This window comes from Gymnoscopelus microlampas (assembly GCF_963454915.1).
Source record: "Gymnoscopelus microlampas genome assembly, chromosome: 3".
In the NCBI taxonomy this organism is placed as follows: domain Eukaryota; kingdom Metazoa; phylum Chordata; class Actinopteri; order Myctophiformes; family Myctophidae; genus Gymnoscopelus; species Gymnoscopelus microlampas.
The window spans coordinates 12671430-12693022 of record NC_139940.1 but is presented as its reverse complement, the minus strand read 5'-3'; the positions used below and the strand labels follow the sequence as shown (position 1 = coordinate 12693022).

The 21593-nt window shown below is 46.0% G+C and overlaps 1 protein-coding gene across 2 annotated transcripts in view; it reads left to right on the top strand.

Moving 5' to 3' along the window:
• The window catches only part of LOC311042612 (poliovirus receptor homolog), a 134629-nt gene that overhangs the window by 25304 nt on the left and 87732 nt on the right, over positions 1-21593 (top strand). For both annotated transcript variants that reach the window (XM_084053439.1, XM_084053438.1), the window contains exons 2-3: positions 17867-17976; positions 21302-21551. In XM_084053439.1, coding sequence (XP_083909565.1) covers positions 17867-17976; positions 21302-21551 — 360 coding nt within the window. The remainder of the gene's footprint in view (positions 1-17866; positions 17977-21301; positions 21552-21593) is intronic.

Genomic DNA, 21593 nt, shown 5'->3' with positions numbered 1-21593 from the left:
GAATATATCTGACCCCCCCCCCCCCACACACACACACACACACACACAGACAGACCGTCATCTGAAAATTCATGAGAAAGAATCATCACTCATTTCCCGGCTTCCCTTTGAGGAGCGCGCTAATTAGCTGGCGTCTCTGATTAGCCAGCTAGCGTTTGATCTGCGGGCGCTCACTCGCTCTCCTCTGTTAGAAAGGCTGCCTGACTGGGTCCCTGCCCAGGCGCGCGCGCGCACACACACACACACACACACACACACACACACACACACACACACACACACACACACACACACACACACACACACACACACACACACACACACACACACACACACACACACACACACACACACAGAAATACAAACACACACAAACATGCATCTTATGCATGTACACACAGGTACACACACATGACAAGTGAATACACATACACACAGCTGTGAAGCCACACATTTGCACACAGAAATATGCGCAGCCCATATGTGAACTTTCACATAAGCAACACACACGTGCACAGAATTTCATGCATACAAAGCACAGAAATATACACACTCACACAGCTATACACCCTGCTGCAAGCAGATTCCTCCCTGGCCTCGGGTGACACCACAGGCGGCCTTTGATACACAATACCACTCTTAACACACATGCACATAATCTGTAACCTATAAACAAGCAGAGCAAGTGCCAGTTTCAGAGGCAGGGGAGAGAGGGAGGTCGGAGAGAGAGAGGGAAAGCATGAGAGTGTGGGGGAGAGCGAGAGAGAAAACAGTACAGTTAATATTTTACCGCACATAGTGGCTGACATCCAGGCCGCATGTTTATTTTCACTTAGTGGGTTTCGGTCCGTCAATGTCAATTCCCTTCTAAGGCCAACAGGACGTTAATGTTTTGCTCAGTAAGGAGGCAGGCAGAAATGTTATTGTAGTGCGTCTAGTAACATAACTAAAGTGACTTCCTTACGAATGGAGATGATAGAAGGACTTGTGGATGTGATTACATTTGTGCAGATACACCCCGCTACCCCAATACCCTCCATCCCCCCTCCCTTCTTGCTGTCAGTCCTCAGCAGTGGGGTTACGTCAAAGGTGGTGGTGGGGGGGTGGACCGCATGGCGAGCTTGACACGAGTAGTGACAATTCCCCCTGTGTGTGTGTGGCAGCGTGTGACGGGAGTGTCGTCTAATTACAAAGAGGTCGTGATATTGGAAGGGCCAACCGCCCCCACCCCCCCACCCCCCCCTCCACCCCAGCCACTGTCTCCCCTGTCTGTCTGTCTGTCTGTCTGTCTGTCTGTGTGTGTGTCCTTGAGGCTGGCCGGTGGAGCATGGCAAAGCCATCTCTCTGTCTATTCATCCCCCACGTTCATCCATCTCTCTATCTATCTATCCCTCACTATAGTTCTCTGCCCATCTATCACTCCATCTTAACGGGGTAGACGGTAAACAAAGCGGGCTCCTCCCGAATGTAATGACAGGGTGGAGGGGAAATGGCTTGCGTGCGTGTGTGTGTGTGTGTGTGTGTGTGTGTGTGTGTGCGCGTGTGTGCGTGGCCTACGTTTGTCTTTCTGCATGTGTCTACACAGTGTATATGTGTGTGGTTTGCTTGCTTGTCTGTCTCTTTGTCCAAGTATTTGTATTCATGGCCATGTGTGCATTTCTGTACTTCCCTCTGTGTGATAAGTAGGAAGTGTACCTTGTCTTGAACTGCGAGAGAACAGCAATTTCACTTGAACATTTTCTCTGCTGTCAGTCGAGAGGCCAACCGTAACCAACACGAACCCTAGCATCCCAATTATGGGCATGTTGTTATAGGAGAACATTTAGCGAAAATAGCAGATCTGCAAGCTCACAACGTGAGTAGATCAGCTATTTATAGACTTGGAGAAGAGCAAAGAAAAGAGGGGGGAAAAGTATAGACCCCAGGGGGACCCTGGTCAACGAAGTATATATGGTTTAATTGGTTAAACAATGACTACTAGGCCAGTGACGAGAGACATGGGGACTGTCATGTAGTCCCTCCAGGACCCATGCAGGACACGGTGACTAAAGAGCTGCGCATAGGATATTTTTGGTAGCAATTACGGGTATGCTCTTCCGCTGGCAAGAAATCTAATCCCTAGACACGACCTGTGACCTTTTTTAAAATGCATAAATAGTATTTACCGCTGTTTGCAGGGCAGCAATATAGGCCCCAGACTCTCTCATAGACGTTGTGTGAGTATCGCCTTACAGTATCTGTCGCCATACAGCCAGACAGCCATATCTTATCATTGTCTGGTTCGTCTTTTGGAATTGGCTCGAAGGGAAGGGATCAGGTTATTATTATAAACCTTGTCCTTCACTTGTAGGTATCTATCAGTCTCTCTGTCTTGTCGGTTCTTCATTTGTCCTTGCGTCCCTCTCTCCTTTTTGGCCCCTCGGCTTCGAAACACCATGGTGGTGTTCCCAAGGCTAGATGTCGACTGTTACTCCGAGAACAATCAAGTCAATCTTCTCCATTCAATAGAGAGGGAGAGCAAGGAATGGGTTGTATCTCCTGGTTGTAATAAATCCTCTGTTTGTTTGAAGCCACAAGTCCCTCCCCTCTTTCTTTTTTCCTCAGTCTCTCCACCTGTTCTCTCTCTGTTTCGATCCCCTCCCTGTGGTATCACCTTTCCTTTGCCCTCCTGTGTGGGAGAGCTCAGATAGTGAGGCTTGTTTCTGTGTGTGTGTGTGTGTGTGTGTGTGTGTGCGTGCGTGCGTGTGTGTGTGTTGTGTGTGTGTGGAATGTGTGTGTTTCCCATTGCCGAGTTTCATTCGACCCAGCATTCTATTGAGGGTGAGAGACAATGGGCCGCTCACCTCCACCCCTCTCTCACAAGGAAGCGCAAATCCCCAAAACGCAGGAAGATGCTTCCGTTCTTCTACCACACAAAGACCTCTCTCTCTGTTTCTTTTTTTCCTCTTTTCTTTTTCGGCTATTGCTCCCCATTTTGTTATCTTCCCATTCTTATCTCTCACCTTATTCACCTCTCCTCTTGTTTGCTGCCACTTCGCTATCTAATGTCACTGTCTCATTCATCTGTTTCTCCTTGTAAAGGGTGTCCTTTCAGTAATTGCCTCATTTAAAAAGAAAAACTAATATTCACTGCTCTGTATTTAAACAATACAGACAAAGGGATTATATTGTCTGATCCAGCAGCACCTTGTCAGGTCTCAAGTTAGCTACACAGTGGAGTGTTAATTAAACACTTCAGACTGGAAAGATTTACCCGTATGGGTCCTCTCAACTGTTGAATGAACACCCTGGATTTCACTGTGTAGTAGCCTGACTTTAATAATCCAAGTTTGACTTTAATGCCGGCAATCGGTAAGCACAGGGAGGTTTGGGGCTTGAATGGATTAAACCTTTCTATTTTTCTTCCTGTTTTTCTCATCCTTCTTAAGCCTCTGTGTGGGCATTCGCAACTATTGTTTTGACAGTGTATGTTGAGGTCGCTATTTATTTGCTTATTTTAAATAATGGATGTCTAATTTTTAAACAAAACGTCAAAATCTCTTTCAGTGTCTGAAAGCTTTCTCTCTCTTCAAAATGTTTCTCGTTCTTTTTTCCAGTACTCTTAATGTTTCACTTGGTTCTGCCAGCCCCCCGCAATCCCTTCGTTTCACTCTTTCTTCTCCTTCTCCTCGCTGCTCCCTCTCGACACTCTTCTTGTCATCGGCAATTCATTACAGCCGGCTCTCACTTCATTTTTGTCCCCATGTTCTCTTGCTCTTTCCCTAGAGCCCTTATGTTTTTTCATCCTTCTGTCTTTCTCCATCTTTTTCCCACCACCCGAAAGACTTTTGCATCTGTAACGGTTCATTTCTCACTTCACCTCGCCCTTTGATTTAGAAAATCCCCTCCCGTTTCATCTGTAATCCATTCCGTCTGATTCTCACTTATTTTTGAATTCTCTCACCCCCTTCTACAAAGACTGCTGTTGCTCACCAACTCTCTGGTGTCGATAATTCATCCCTCATCTTGCGCGTCATCGCAGACAAACGTCAGATCATCATATCCCCCCACATGCCTCCTCCTGTTTGCTTTCCAATGCTCGACCCTCTTGTCGCCCCACATGGCCCCATCGGTTTGACGTGCGCCAACAGCGCGTGGTTGAGCGTTAACGGATGGGCTGCTCTAATGGGATAGTTTCGGCCTCCCCCATGCATTGTTAATGCTGTGACATGGGGCTGAAATTGGATTGCTCCGTCTCTTTGATTATGTGTGTGTGTGTGTGTGCTGTCTGTACTCGCTGGACAGTGGACACCCATCGACTATACTGGGTCGTCGGTAACGGTTTGAGTGAGTGAACATCAGCAGGGAATGGCTGCTTAGGCAATGAGGAAGGACCCCCCGCCCCCTTTCCCCCATCCCTAACGAAGAGATGAAGGGGATATAGGACAGGCAGAGAGACAGACACCAAAGGAGGCAGGAATAGACACGGCATAGACAGGATGAGATGGGGAAGACGGGAGGGGTGCTGACAGGAAATGAGAGCGATAGAAGGAGAGAGAGAGAGGTGAAGGGAAGGGAGGGTTTGGGAACAGTCGGGCCACAGTAACACGGCTGTGTTGTGTGTGTGTGTGTTTGTCTGTCTACCCGAGTGTATGTTTCTCTGCTTGTATGTATGCCTGTCTGTCTGGTGTCTATTTCTGTGTGTGTGTTTGCGCGCACATGTATTAGTTCTGTGGGGTTGTCATGGAATCCCTCACACTCTTAAGAGTTGTCAGTCTGCTGTGTGTTAGATGTATATATTTATATATTTTTTTCTTTGCAGTCTAATTCAGGGAAAGAGGATCACACCCTGCCTGAAATATCCTTGCTGACACCGCGGTTAGGCTCTCACAGCTCTAAGTGTTGCTGGGCGTGTTAGAATAGGAATGCATAATCACATTATGTTAACAAGTGACATTCGCAGCAGAGGCTGACAGACTGCGTGAGAGGGAGAGGGATGACAGAGGGGGATACAGTCACACGGCACACCTCAGAAAACAGCTGGACGGACTGATGGACACATCTGCCTCTATGTAGCTGTGGCTCTGAGGGGGAGAGAGAGAGAGAGCGAGATGAAGAGAATAGAGAGATGGGATGGTAATCGAGGAGCAGGAGAGGAATGAGAGTAAATGAGGAAGAGAGGGACACACATGGAGATAAAACACACCGTTCGTCAGAGATGCACGCGCACACACATGCATGCATGCATTTTTTTTACATAATACATATAGCTTTAGAAGTTTGCAGAGATGCCTGGCGCATGTCTCCACTGCCAGCTGTGCACCTGTGACTTCCTCTGATCCTCGCACTCTATAATTCATTGCAAATCTATTTCGGAGACACACACACACACAGAGACACACATTTAGACGGTCGGCCAGGGTCAGGTGTCTGATGAGGATTCTTTTTTTTCAGACTGAGCAAGCGCTTGACTCGATGAAAGGAAAAAAAAGGAAGGAAGCACGACATGCATAATGGAAGACCGATAAAGCAACTTTCTTGACTGACCCTGGATCAGTCTGAAGGTCTTGTTTACTTTGCAGTGTTCGCATTAACATTTTGGAAGAGGCACTCTGAGGTCTGGTCTCACCGCAGCCAGAGCCCCCCATATCAAACATGGAGGAGGGGAGTTGGCAGGATTAGAAGAGCTGGAGAGCCGGACGGCACACAGGGCTAGAGGAAAAGGAAAACGAAGAAAGTCAAACAGAGAGAGGGAGAGAGAGAGAGAGCGGAGACGAGATGAGCGGTAGAGATGGAGACGAGAATGAGCTTGAGGGGATAAAACTGATTTATTCCAAAATGAAAAGACCGGACAGACAGGGTTGCATAGGGTTTAAAAGAAGGAGAAAAAAGAGAAACTGAGCGATGTAGAGAGAAAGCAGAGGAGGTAGAATGCAGAAATGAACTGAATGGAGCAGAGTGACTGTCAGCTGCCCGATTGTTGTTTGATGCAGTCAGTATGTTAGTCAGTCTGTAACCAGTTAGCCAGTCTGTCCATTAGAAAGTCTGTCATTTTAGTCATGTAGTTATTCAATGAGTTCCGTCCAGTTAGCTAGTATCCAGTCAGTTGGTGGTTCAGCCAGACCCAGTCAGCAGTGAGTACTAGAAGCAGTAGTTGTGTATCGGTAGGGACAGCAGGTAGACAGCGGTAGATATTAGTCTGACTCAGGAGAGAATGTGGTCTGTCCGTCCAGTAAAAAGCGTGTACCAAACAAGGCTTCGCAGGCCCCTTAACAGACCTGCTGCCACAGCATGCCCCGGCCTTTTATCTTGTGGCACCGGTTGTTTCATTTTTATGTTCTGTGCTGTATACATTTATTACAGTGTCCATATTGTCCTAGACAAGATAGTACCCTGCCGTACCAAACATGCTCGTTAGGGATTTGTCCGAGTGCGCTGGTTTGTCTCGAGGATAAACATCGGACAAGAATTCAGGGACACATGTGATGTACCTCAATATAATGTAAGAGACATTTACAACATAGTCGCACACCGCTTCTGCAGAGCACTGCGGACACAGGAAAACTGAACAAATTGTATTCTAAATGTTGCATTTCCTATCCAAGGCTGACAGCTTCTTTCTGATCTCTCTCTCTCGCTCTGTTTTGCTATCTTTGTATCCGATTCTCTCACATTGTCTCTCCCTGACTCTTCATCCTTCGTACACTCTCTGTCTCTCTCTCTTAATGCAGGCAATGAAAGACGTATTTACACAATAGGATCATTCTTATGTTGCCAGGACACAATAAATCTCAAGCATTTAGGAGAATATACACTACTATGGCAATCATTCAGCTGTTTCTCTCTATATATCGCCCTTTCTGTCTCTCTCTGTCTAAAGCAGCAAGATCTTATAATTTACATTGCCTCTCTGTCACTCTTTTCTGTGTCTTTCCTTCTTTCTCACTCTCTCCCCCCTTCTCTGTCTCTCTCTCTCACTGTCAATCTCTCTGTGTTTCCTTCTCTATCTCTCTCTGTTTCTGTCCTGTATTCTCTTCCTCATTCTGGGTCAGGTGCAGTGTAGATGTTGGTGTTTATCAATAATGAAGGGATGAGAGAGGGGAGGAGTGGAGTCGTGCTGTCGTTCTCACCAGGGGATGAATTATTCACCCAGCAGAGAGCACACAGCTTTATCCCATACCCGTGTGTGTGCACACACGTGTGTGCTTGTGTCTTAGAGTGTGTGTGTGTGTGTGTGTGCGCGTGTGTGACTGTGTATTGTCTTTGCCTCACCACCTGTCCGTCCAAACACATGTGTGCGATTACGTCTGCTTGTAGACACACACATTTAAATGTTGTCTCAACGTTTATCCGCCTTGTAGTTCTGATGACACTGCAAGCTGCTTTTATGTCCAGAGTGGTATGCCCCCCCCCTCACCCCACCCCCAGCTTGCACCTAATAAATGATTGAGTGTGCTGCGTCGCATTTATGTTGTTGTTGGTTGGCCGGTTGAAGGGGATGTTGTTTTTGACAAGGTAGCTACATTATGCAGCATTGGTGTAGAAAGGTGTGTGTGTGTGTGTGTGTGTGTGTGTGTGTGTGTGTGTGTGTGTGTGTGTGTGTGTGTGTGTGTGTGTGTGTGTGTGTGTGTGTGTGTGTGTGTGTGTGTGTGTGGAGATGGTGGCGGGTGGGCAGGTAAATGACACAACAAACAAGTAAAGTTCAGGGCTTACCCAAACTACGACAACTCCCGTTTGGAAGAACTGGCAGTACTCGCCCGACCAGTATTATACCCGTGCTTTGTTATGTACATAGCTAAGAAGGGGAGGGCGGGAGAATGGAAAGCGAGAGAGAGAAGTTCCAGAGATACATGAGGCTATTGTGTGTATGTAATTTCCTTACCAGGAACGAGGCTGCAGTGAACCAACGGAGGGTTCCCTTTTGTGAATTCCCCTGCCTTCCACTTTCCTCTTGGCCTCTCATGCATTTTGTATAGAACCCGGGTCACAGGCCAGGTTATACGACCACATCGCAGCAGCAAGCCCAGTGCGCCCAGCTGGGAAATAACACAGTGGATCAGATTCTGCCATGTGATAGATGTTATTTTTATGAATGTGAAAAATTCTGACTTGAGATGTGGAAAAACAAAAAATACATTCTGTATTTCAACAGTGTAAGTAATAAAAATAATAATTTGCCCAAATAGTCCTCAAATTGTTTTTAAACTCGGTTGCTTCCTATTAAATCTGTGTTTGTTCAGAGCTTCAGTGAACAAACACAGAGGCACGTTACTGGAGGAATGTGTAATCGGTGTCAATTAATTCTAAATGTGACAATTTAATGAACACCGTTTTGGTCCACAAGTATTGTGATATCCCTTAAAAATAATATCGCCCACCCGAGTCGCACCGAGTGCACGGGAGGCTGATGTGAAGGAGAGGAGATTTTTGGTTTGCTTGGCTTGCTGCTCGAGTGGGTTTTCGAGGAGGATGGGTTTTAGTCAACGTATGTTTATTCATGGAATAATTAATTCCTGATCCCTGCCAGGGGTATGATTATGATTAATATCAGTATAGCCTGTGCACTCATTATGTGCATTGACACATACACACACACACACACACACCATCAGAATATACATGTACATACTCACCAACGCACTGCATGTGCACATCACATGGACAGGTGTACATACTGTACAGCATGTGCAAATTGTGCATGCATGCAGACCTACAGTAAATGGTCACACACACACACACACGCACACGCACGCACGCACGCACACACGCGCACACACACACACACACACACACACACACACACCTGTTCCTCCCATGGCAGATTTCTCCTCCAGCTGTTCACTTGCCACTTTGAAGCCTTTCCTTTTCTCCCTCCATCCTTCTATCCAGGTCCTTTCATCCCCCCACACACACACACAGAGGTCCCATCTCACCCACCCAGACCTCTGCACCTCTTCTCATCTCTTCTCATCTCTTCTCTCACCCCTCCCCCCCACCCACTGTCCCTCATTTTTTCAGCGTAAACTTTTCCAGTATTTCATCACCACACAGGCGAAACACAGTGAAATCTAGCTTCTCCCAACCCTCTCCTCCCTCTTTCCCCTGTCATTAATATTGCATCACAGAGGTTAGCCCCCCTCCGCCACCCCCGCTTCACCCTATTGCAACCTCACTGTAACATCTCTCCTCGTTTTTCTTTTGTTCGTCTGCGTCTAATGAGATTTTTTTTATTTTCTCCCTTCCAACATGACCTCAGTTTGTTCACTATGCAGATGCACTGTTATCTATCTTTTTACAGTCTAAACGTCTATAAGATGGTCGGTCTGTGTGTCTGTCTGTGTATCTCGTCTGTCTGTCTGTGGTTGTCCGGAGCTAATTTCGCAAACCGCTCGACATATGAGCGCCACATTTCTTGTGCACTCAGCCAGTAGGCCAGCTTAGTACCCCTACCCACGTGTGTTTTTTAATCACATACGTTTTATATTTTTTTTAAATATTGAATGTTTTATAATGGATGTCAGCGGAGTTCTAATCAGGCTGAAACCTTGCCCATATTTGAAGTCGCACATAGTTATAGATTCGTCATAGATTGACGCCACAGGCTGCCCAGTGCCCACATGAAACCATATGGTTCCCATGTGGATTTTGAGATCCACATGATGAAATTCTTCTTTTTCTGGTCTAGGGGCAAATGTCATCCCCCCCGCCCCAGCAGTGCGTAAGGCTAACATTAAAAGGAAAAGGCTGTAGTGGAGCTGTCATTGGAGAAGGATCATCGTAGCGTATCTGTGTCTACAATTGAGCCTTTTTCTCCCAATATGTGGTTATTGATTGCCCCTTGACACAGAGAGAGAAAGAGAGAGAAGAGAGAGCTGAGTGAAAAGGTCAATGAAAAATACTAGGCCCCACGCGCTTCAAGTCTTCATTTCTTGGTTTTATTCTCGGCGTGTCAAAGTGCCTTGCCTGTCAGAGCCCGCGTTCCCGACCTGGCTCCCTGCATACCAACTACCCCCGCACACAGCGTGGAAGGCCTAAAATGTGTGTGTGGGATGGGCGATGCACTGTTGGTGAATGTGAGCTCACTATGCGCACCTGTGCATGCTTGTAGTCCATGTATGTACGAGGGAGAAATTGTGAGACATAGCTATGGTATCGGGCTGTGTGCAATGTCAGTGAAAATGCAATCACTGTGTGTGAAGGGGGGGGCATTGTGTGCGCAATGGTTATGTCCGCAGTGTCGGTGAACATGTGCTCATTTTTTCCATGTAGGTGTTGTCTTTTGTTGCATGTGTTTACAAGGTTTGCGCATGCAGGCATGCACGCAGTTTCCGTGAATGTCATTGTGTGTCCATGTACAGTATATTATGTATACTTGTGTGAGAACGTGTACGTATGTGTGAGAGTATGTGAAGGTCAAAGAGAACTGGTGCAGCAACAGTGTCGGGTAGCAACAGCAGCAGAAGGCAGCTTAAAGTCAGCTCTGTTCCAAAATGCAGCTGATAACAGCTATTAACCTACAGTGTAGCAGCACTGTAGCACACACACACACACACACACACACACACACACACACACACACACACACACACACACACACACACACACACACACACACACACACACACACACACACACACACACATCAAGAAGATGTCTACTTTCATACAGTAGATATAAAGCAAATAAAAAAAATCATAAAAAATACTGTCTGTGACTAGATATTCAAAATCTCAAACCCACACTGGCATTCTTACTTCACATACCATAGCAAGGGTCTGGTTGCAATAAATGACAAACTCATGTTCTAAGCAACAATCGATTTTAATAGTGGTCCTGTCACAGCATTGTAGACTGACACCACTCATCCAGTAGCCGTTGCTATGCTTTATTGATTGACACTCCTTCAGATCAATACGGTTTTAATCCCCTACGTGTTTGCCGTTTGTTTGTTTTCTGATTGTAATTTAGGTTAATGCAAACGGAAAGGAACATGAGCAATGTCTTTTGTAATTTCTGGAAACTTAAAACTTTAACTGCAATCCACACAGGAGGACATTTGTGTATTTCAGATATTTTTTTCAGGACAGTGAGTGCCTGGACACCCAATGTTCAAACTGGGACTGTCCCGGTCAAACCAGGACATCTGGGTCACCCTACCCTAAACTGTATGGAGTTGGCTTGTTCAACAGGGAAGCTAGCTAGCTCTCATTATGTCCTGAACAATGGCTGGGATTGAATAAGGTTGGAAGTACAGTCTGTTTCATTCTGTAAACAATAACACTGCTGTCCTAAAAGTTCCAACCTTGGTGAACTTCCCGTTTGTAACCGTTGCCCTGGGGAAACAACAAAGTGATAAAGGAACCACTGCTCGTTGGCTAACTAGCTAGGCTACAAACATTTCCAGAAGCTTTTTTTTCCACACACACGCTTGGGATTAAGTCTGAAAAACATGACTGCAGTGAGTCAGTGAGCAATGTTTTAAAGCGTATGCATACACACACATTTGTTTTTGTTAAGCCTAAGAAACACGAACATTATGGATCCTCTGCTGCAGCAAAAAACTAATTTGAGTGTAACTTCTGTGCTCCCCAATCCCCCCACCCCCTTTGGATCCCATCCCCCACCGAGTCGACTAACGCACAGAGGCAGAGCACAAAAACACTATGAAAAGGTAGAAGATTCTCTGAATCGTGCTAATTTCCACACAGGAGGAAAAAAACAAGATTATGCATGACGAAAACTATACAGAGAACGGCGAGACACAGGCCTGAGACATGCTTCATTACGACAGGATAGTGATGTTCCTGCCCCAACACGCCGTGCTGCTTATATCAAAGCCATTACTTTTAGAAAGGGAGAGGGAGAGAGAGAGAGAGGAGTTGGCCCTGCAAAAACAAAAACAATAGAACAAATAAAAATGAAGACATTTGCACAGACCTGGCAAAACGAATGGAAAAGCCTCTATTGTTTATCACTGCATGCCGGGGGGACATGCACTCACATACCACACATAACGCACCTACGCAAGTATGTGCGCACACACACGAACACACAACATTAAAGCCCACTCATACTCACACCTCATTCTTCCCTTGCTCGCATCTACAATACAGTGTCCATGCTATAGCGTCCGCGAGGCGATCATGCCGCTGATTGGAGGCGAGCTGACAGAGCACAGGGCCACTGGGGTGTGATGGAGCGGGCGACTCCAGGCAACGAGCTCTGAAGGCCATTAGATATTCCAGGTGACAGGCCTCGCTCCTCGAACCCCCCGCCTCCCTTATAGGGGCTGTATGTATCCCCGCTATAACTGGGATCAGGCAGAGGACATGAATGCTATTAGGAGACAAGCAGTCAAGCAGGCAGGCGGTCAGGGGCTGATAAGCGTATGTTCACTCTATAAGCCACGGCCGGCTCCGAATGGCCCATACAACGAAATTAGTATTTGGATTTCGGACTCCCATTCTCTCTCTCTCTCATTCTTTTCATCTTCACTCCCTCGTTTTCCATCCACCCCTCTCTCTTATCTCTCTCTTTCTGCCTCGCTGTTTGGCACTTTCTTAGACTCTGTACTTTTGCTCTCTTACTCTCGTTTTACTGTATTTCGCTCTCCTCCTCTCCCTCTCTGTCTCTCTCCTCAGCATCTGAGTCCTGTGTTTGTTCTCAAGGTCAGGTGTGCGCGGAGTCAACGTTTTCCTCCTCCCCTTCTCTCCTTCTCTTCGTCACCTGCCTCTCCTCGCTCTGTTTCCCTCTCTACTTGTGCCTCTCTCCATTTTTAGCTCCACTAACCCCTCTCTCTTCTCCCTGCTCTCTCCATTTCCCTCACCTTTTCTCTCTTCTCTCTCACTCCTTCCCTTCCTCTCCTAAATGTCTCTCTGCGTCTCCATTCTACGATACCTTTCCCCTCTCCCTAAATGTCTCCATCTCCTATGAACCCTACTTAATGCTTAGCCTCTCTCTCCCTCCCCCTCCCGTCCTCTCTCTCTCTCGCTCACTCGGTCCCACGTTTGCTTCACATCTCTATTCCTGGCATCCCTCTCCTGCCTTACGCCCTTTCATCCTCTCCTCTCTCATCCTCTCCTCTCATCCTCGCATCGCTCTGGCATTCCTGGGCCATCTTTCCTCTTTTCTTTCTTTTTCCTCTTCCTTTCATCCCTTCGTCCTCGGTGCTGCCTCCTCCTCCTCTTTTTCTTCTCCTCTCTCTCCTTCCTTCCTGCCTTCCTTCGTTCCTTCCTTCCTGTTCCGTTTTGCTCAGCAGAGAGGCATGCTGGGTAGTATGTAAATGTCAGCGTGACCACCAGGCAAGAGATCAGAGAGGACTGTGTTATTAATACGGTGGTGCCCACGGCACATTGCCTGTGTGTGTCTCTGTGTTAATGTGTGATTGTGTACGCACACGTGCAGGTTTGTCTTCTTTTGCATGGCCATGGTGTGTTAATCTGTCTTTTTGTGTTAGTTTGCGTGTCTGTTTGTATGAGCGACCAAATGTGTGTGTGTGTGTGTGTGTGTGTGTGCGTGGCCCACATTGTGCGGGAGTTAAAGACATAATGATGGGTAACATGAACTGACTTACATGGATGTGCTACTTTTCGAATGCCTAAGGTGTGTGTGTGTGTGTGTGTGTGTGTGTGTGTGTGTGTGTGTGTCTGATGCATTACCTGCATTACCTGCAACGATACGGCAAAGTAGAGCAGTACTAACACAAGGCTTATGTTCTCTCAGTTTTTCTCTCTCTCCACCTCCACTCAATCCTACCCTTGAACCGTGTCTTATCCCCCCCTCTCTCTAATATGACCAGGGCTCTCTAAATATTTATACTGACAATTACTATTTCAAATGCATACTAGCCTCAGCACTCGGAGAGACGCACAGAGGGCTCGGGCCTGTGCTGCCATCCTAATGACTGTCAATTTCCAGGGCTTCAGGGTTTGGGGTCTGGGGAGGGTGTGTGTGTCCGTGTGGTTATCTGTGTGTGTATGTCTAGTGTGCGTGTCTATGTGTCTCATCATGTCCCTGGAGGGGGGTGTCAGTCTCAGAAGGCCACCCATTCTTTCATCTTGTCTTAGGCAGGAGATGACCTAGGTTGACTCTGCTCTTATTGGCTCCCAATGACAGACAACCAAGGCTTGTGGCTGTGTGTGTGTGTGTGTGTGTGTGTGTGTGTGTGTGTGTGTGTGTGTGTGTGTGTGTGTGTGTGTGTGTGTGTGTGTGTGTGTGTGTGTGTGTGTGTGTGTGTGTGTGTGTGTGTGTGTGTGTGTGTGTGTGTGTGTGTGTGTGTGTGTGTGTGTGTGTGTGTGTGTGTACGCGTGTGACTGTGTGCGTGTGCCCTGTCTGCATGTGGTGCACACATGAAAGGGAGAGCTGTAAGGCGTGTTAGCTGTCAATACTAGCGGGTGTAATGACCTACTCTGTGCAAGCTTCACTCAATCCATATACTCCCCAAACGAGACTAGGAGGAATCCGGGGTTCTCATCCACCCACCCTCAACCCCCCTCCATTCTTTCCCTCAACACCCTCCACCTCATCTTTCTCTCGCCTTCAGCCCAAGGCCCTGCGTTCCCTGAGCTAATCTGTAGTTAGCGAGTCTAGCTCAGGTAGATTGAAGTGGGGCTCTGGCTTGATCTCCGGCGTACACCCCAGACACTGAGGGATCACAGGCCCAACATCTGTAGAGTAAGACAGACCTCAGCCCCTCGTGTCTCAGAGCAGAGAGACTGCACGCCGTTGCGTTTGATGTGCTCCTGTGGGGGTGCTCCTGTGTGGGTGATTTGTGCATGCAGGTCGATGTTTTTTTTGTGTCGGTGTGTGCGCCTTACTGTTTGTGAGATGTGTGCATTTTGGTGTATGTATGTGCATGCCACAGGCACATGCGTACAGCATAGCCTATCATCGCTGGTGGGGTGGGCAAATTTTGAATGTCCAAAAAACGTAACTTTTCAGGAAATGGGGAAAAAGAACCTGTGTTCCAAGGCTTCTGCCCTACAGTGACAATATATGCCTGTGTATGTGTTGTGTTTACAATCCGCAAGCATTGTCTATTGTGCATGCATGCATACATCAGAGTGTGGGCATGTTTGACACAGGATTGTGTGTGTGTGTGTGTGTGTGTGTGTGTGTGTGTGTGTGTGTGTGTGTGTGTGTGTGTGTGTGTGTGTGTGTGTGTGTGTGTGTGTGTGTGTGTGTGTGTGTGTGTGTGTGTGTGTGTGTGTGTGTGTGTGTTAAGCGTTTAATTATAAGTGGGAGTACGCCTTTTTATTTGTGCCCGTGGCCACTTCCTTCTGCATTCTTCATTTAATGCCTGACAGTGAAAACATTGACCCAAATTAACCCTTACATTTGGGTAAATCTGTACACTTTCAGAGTTGAATGGATTTGACTGTGTAAGTACCAAAGGGAGACATAGTTCTAGAGAAGGGGAGAGATCAGCCCAGTAAAGCAGCGTTGGGGCTCCCATGGGCTCTTCTGTGGTCATCCCGAGGTTCCTCTGTGGTTCCAAGGGAGTTGTTTGGAGGTTGTAAATTGGGTTGGTCCTGTGAGAGCCGCTGTTATTCTTAGGAAAGCCTTGTTTTTTAAAACCTTCCCTCCTTCTCCTGCACTGTCACTCTCCTCTTTCTCATTCTCTCCTCTCTTATGCTCATTATTAATCCCTCAATTCTATCTCTCCCTCTGTTTCTTTCTCTCTATTGATATCGCATCTCTCCCCCGAGATGCCAAGGTGCAGTGTTTATTGCTTGTCAAAAAACACTAGACAGCCATGCCCTTTCTTCTCATCTCTCTGTGTGTGTGTGTGTGTGTGTGTGTGTGTGTGTGTGTGTGTGTGTGTGTGTGTGTGTGTGTGTGTGTGTGTGTGTGTGTGTGTGTGTGTGTGTGTGTGTGTGTGTGTGTGTGTGTGTGTGTGTGTGTGTGTGTGTGTGTGTGTGTGCGCATGTGTGTGCGTGCGTGTGTGCGTGCTTCTGTGTGTCTCTGTGTGTGTGTGTGTATGTGTGTATACCTCATCATTCCTGCCGATCACATTAGTCTCAACATAACAGCTTGTGCTGAGCGTGAACTGGTGGAACCAGTTCCACAAATAATTGTTTGTCCTTAGGGGAAATTGAGTTTCTATATGTGTGTCTTCAGTTTGCTAGCGCATGCACAGACTCGTACCAGGCTGGCATGCATTTAAAGTTGTAGGCTACTTCAACAGATAATCCCTCTTTACTTAAAACAGGTGGCATCCTGCAGACATACACCGATGCACACTCACTCATACAAGTAATTACATTTTCATGCAGACATGATAAGCAAATGCACACAAACACACGCATAGACAAAATCGGACGCACACACACGTTCTCTCTCGCTCACTCTATCGCTCGCACTCACACAGTCACACACACGCACACCAAGTAAAGTGTATTTTTTATTTAGACTCTTGGTTACTCTTGCTTTTCCAGAGGAATGCGTCGGCAGGCTAAAATGGCATGTTGTGGAAAAGCAGAAAACCGTCCATGAGATTTATGGGCTATGTTGCCAGGCAGCTGCTTTTACTCTCAATTTACCAGTTCACATCCATGGGTACTGTGTGGCTCATCCTCGTACGTACAAATGCACACAGCACACACACTCATACACAAGCACACATGCAGTACACACAATCACAGTAAGACTCCTGTAGGTTTGGCCTACTTGTCTGTGTTCGCTAATGTCGTCCTCTGTTCTACCAAACAACTCCCCACTGTCCTCATTTATCATCACCACACTTCCCCTGGTTTCTCTCTCTCTCTCGTTCTCTCTCTCTCTCTCTCTCTTCTTCCCCTCCTTTAGTCCTGGAAGAGAAAGAGTTTCCTCATAGCCCTGCGTAGCTCAGTGTGTCAAGGAGCACTGCAACATTTTAGCGGTTCCATTCCCTGTGTAGTCGAGTGGGTAGAAAGCACTACAGTAATAGGGGGTTCATTCCCACTGGAGACACCCAATACAAAAATAAACGATATGCCTCATGTATTGTTGGATGCCTTGCTTGAAGCTGTCCATGATGAAATGTACCTTTTGAAGCTGTCCATGAAATGTACCTTTTTGTTTTTTTGTAGTTTTTGGCGAATATGTACTGCAGGCTTTATGTTCAGTTAGACACACTCCCAATGAAACCATTTATTGCAATGGTATTTCTTTGAATGTGTCAGTGTGGCTCTGCTCCCGTGATGCGCCACAACAATCTATGAAAACATGACACTGCAAACACAAACCCCCCCGAAGCAGAGCTGTACACTGTTATTACATGGACATAATAATAATAGACATATGAACCCCTCATAGGGCAGAACCTAAAGATACTCAGATATGAAAAGAACCGGATGGTACAAATAAGAACCCCTCATAGGGCAGAACCTTAAGATACATGGATATTAAAGAACATGAAATAATATGAACCAACATTATATTGCATGCTGACATAGTGAAAACCTAAATTCTACTACAGGAGGAGGCTGGGTGGGGAGGTGGATGTAGTTTTATCTCTAAGCTGTCATTCCTGGTAGCAGCGGAGATGCCATGTACTGTAAGAGTGAGCATTGGTCTGCTTAAATAGTGGATGAACTATTAGGATCGTGGCCAAATGCGGTTGGAGGTTGAGACCGGCTTGACTCCTGTGCCTGCCTGAACTACCGCAAGGCTTCATTTGGGTTTTATATATACTTGTACCTATGTCTATGCATACATATATACAGTATATCGTACACAAACATTTATTTCTTTTTTCCTTTTTTGTTTTGGTTTGTTTGTCCCATGTCCACCACAGTGAAGTCAAAAGCAAATTTGGACATGTTGACAGTAATCATTCTGTTATATTTTATGTTGAAATTGAAATGGTAAAAATGCCTAAAATGTATATTCTGTTTTTGTTCTACAGGGGTTAGAGGTCAGAGGGTGAAGGTAGAACCAGAGGTGCTGTCCTACCCTGGACAGACGGTCAACCTGCGTTGTGCCTTTTCAGACCCCACAGGCATCCAGCTCACACAGGTCAGAGACACGCACACCCACACACTCTAGTAGTCCATCATTCACGTCACGGTTCAGTATATTTTACCTCTAGAACAGTCGTTCAGGGTCCGGGGACCACCAGGGGTCCTTGAGGGGGTCCCAGGGGGTCCCCAGCTCAGTGTTGGGCAGTAACGTGTTATTAAGTTATATATTATTGTATTATTACTTTCCCCATAGTGTAACTTATTGCAATTGCCAAAACGGTTGTTATATTTCAGTTCTTAATTAGTGTTTTACCAAGAGAAGCACTGTTCTCTGTATTGTTTGTCTATGAGCCGCGGTACGGTACGTGTCCGTCCAGCTGCATAGAGGAGGCCAGTCAAGCTCCACAGTAGGACGTTGTCACATACGAAGAAATAACAGATCTACAAGCTATTAATGCAATACAACGCATTGTTAGCTCGTAGATACTGTATGTTCTTTTTAATCTTGCACCTCGTGCATAATTATTAGTCCATGGGTCAAAAAGATTGAAGATGGTGGGTCATGAAGGAGAAGACAGGCACTCAACCCTTGGATGTGTCGTGACTATTTTGAGCTTGTCTCAGTCAAAGAAACAAAGAATATAGTTGTCCGTTGTAAAGAAGAATTCAACATGCAATTTGTTGAATCATCTGCAATGGCATGTTTGAGAGCTGTGTTAGCTATTCAATTCAAACAGCTTTATTTTCCTTTCGAAACTTTGTTTGTGCAGTGGTTAAAAGACAACATACAGTCAATACATATATACCTAGGTCATCATTCCTATCCAGCGTGATAGCTTCCTATCCAGAGTAGTATAAGCTCCAGGGTCCTATCACCCACATTAGACGTGACCAAATGGTGGGGAGTTACTGTACGAGGGTCTTGGCCTCAATGGTCGGGGCAATATCGCTGTGATCGTAGAATGATGATGTAAGATGGAAATTGTCAATAACGGAACAAGGACAAGAGTTACGGTGAGAAGATATTAAATGGAAATGTATTTTTCACTCTCTTTTGTTAAGAAGTTGATTGCTCCCCTCTTCGCCGGCTTTCATACGATATGTGTGGCGCTGCAATCTCACAGCGACTAAATTGGGTTTGTGGTGTGAAATGCAAATAGAAGTGTTTCATGCACAGCCGAAATGGCTCCATTGTGCCTTCTTAAAGCAGCATAGTCAGTCAGAATGGTCTCGCTCACAACAATGATCTTTTTCACTGGATGGGAGTCAGTTATCGCTAATGCATATACGTCAGGTTGCCAGGCGAGCATACAAAACAGTGTAATATCGACATGAGTGTTTGGGTAGGTGTATAGATTAGAGAGACTGTTCTGAATCATCACAGGTTTAATCCCTAATATGTCCGTGAGCAAAGCACTAAACCTCTGCACAGTAAAGTGTGTTAATTTAACTCCAGTTTAACACTGGTGTCAATGTTTACATTCTCAGTTACTGTAGTATAGATGAACACTTAGCTGTGTACCTCCTCTCTTGTAGTCGGTCCATCTGGACGACGGCATCGGCTACATAGAAAAATTACTCAAATGTCCCCTAACCGTGTATCATTGAATCTTGGTTACACTGGAGAGTCATGCTGATACTCCCACGAATATGGCAGTCAAAGCCAAGGCTGGTATCAGGTTCCCATGTAGCCTAAACAAGTGAGTAAATGGATGAATAGGTGTACAACTCACTGACACAACTTATTTAATCAACGTTAAAGGTGGTGTAAGTAAGTGATATTTGTTTTGTTAAAATAAGTGTTAAGTAGCTCTATATTCTGATATCTTTGTTGTTGGTTCAGTATCTCTCTAGCTCTTTAGTAAACGGAAAATACATGACGGACACAAGTTGTATCCAATCAGGAGAGAGATACAGGATTCAAAGATGCAAAATAAATGATAAAGAGGTGAAATTGGTTATTGAAACAAAATTGGAACTGGAACACTATGCAATTGAATTTGATAAATGATCTTGGTTAATGTGGGGTTCTTTCTTCAGATTGGATTAAATTGGTATCCTGGCCTGAAATCATATTTTCTATTTACTAATGAGTTGGAGAGATGGGGAGACCCCTGTCACTGCACAAACACTCGATCAAGCGTCTATACAAATACTATTGTCCGTGTTTGAGTGAGGGAAGCCAATCAGGGAGGATATTTGTTGCTGCATGTACTCCTATGGGCTGGGGCAGCGCCTGTCAGCAGAGAGGCATTACGTCCTCCTGCTGGGGGCTCCCCACTGGCAGGTGAGCCAGTAGGGTACAGCAGCATTGGCACTCACTGGCAACACAGAGATGTGTGGGGAGGAATTAATTGGCATAATGACTAAATTGGGAGATTTCTTTTTACAAATAATTTGGCTAGTCTAACATTTAAAGAGGAAAAAAGTGTCACATCAAAAGAACATCACACAAAAACAATCATTAAGCTCAATTTCCTTACTAATGACAGCAAAGCAAACAAACAAACAAACATCAAAAACCGTTACTTACTGAAGAACAGGAGGGGAAAAGACAAAAACAACCCACCAAACGAACAATAACATCATTCATTGCTGCAATCAGTTGATTGTCTTGTGGAGAATATTAATATTATATCTGTAGGGCCGCTTGAACGTGTCATCTCGATGAAATGAGAAGTGCCTAGTTCCATTAGCAGCAGCAGTAAAGCAATAAAGGTTTAAATCATCCTATCTTATATCTTGGTAACAGAGAGCATCAAAGCAGCTATATCTAAATCCGGATTGAGTTGCGAGCCTGCATACTGGCTTTGGTTTCACTGGAGGGCACACGGCAGACACCTTTCAACGCAACGGGGCATCATCAATATCCACTCCAAATCATGCTGTTAATTCCCCACAGCTAGCTGTGCTTCATTGGTCCTCATGCTAATGCCAGGGGGTTACTTACCAATACCTGAGTGATGTTGAAAATCACTCTTGTTTTGTTGTTCTTATTAATGTATATGACTTTGAGGAACACTTTTGAGTCAGTAGGGTACATACGCACACGCACACACACACACACACACACACACACACACACACACACACACACACACACACACACACACACACACACACACACAAATGCCGGCACTTGTTTATTCCGGCTGTAATATCCTACCCTTGAGGACATTCTTTATGATGGTTATGGCTATTTTGGTAATGCAGGCAGCATTTCACTGGCCCCCTGCATCACCAGCACCGTAGCCATAAAGTGCTTAAAAGATGCCCCGTCAGATATTACAGCCATAATAAACGAGGGCCACGGTGTCCGTGTGCAGCAGCCTAGACTGAGAATGAGTTTATTTAAACCCTTGTCCTCCTCCAACCTGTAGGTGTCATGGATTTACGAGCCCAAGGAAGGAGACAGGATCAACATTGCTGTGTTTCACCCCAAGTTCGGCGCCAACTACCCCGACTCACCCCAGAAGGGGCGGGTAACCTTCACCACGACACCCCCGAGCCTGAATAGCCCCGCCATCCAGATCACAGATGTCAAGATGTCCGACGAGGGCAGATACGTCTGCGAGTACGCCACTTACCCCATCGGAAACGAGCAAGGCATTACCTCCCTGGTTATGCTAGGTAGGTTGGGTACTGATATATGTCTGTGTGTGTGTGTGTGTG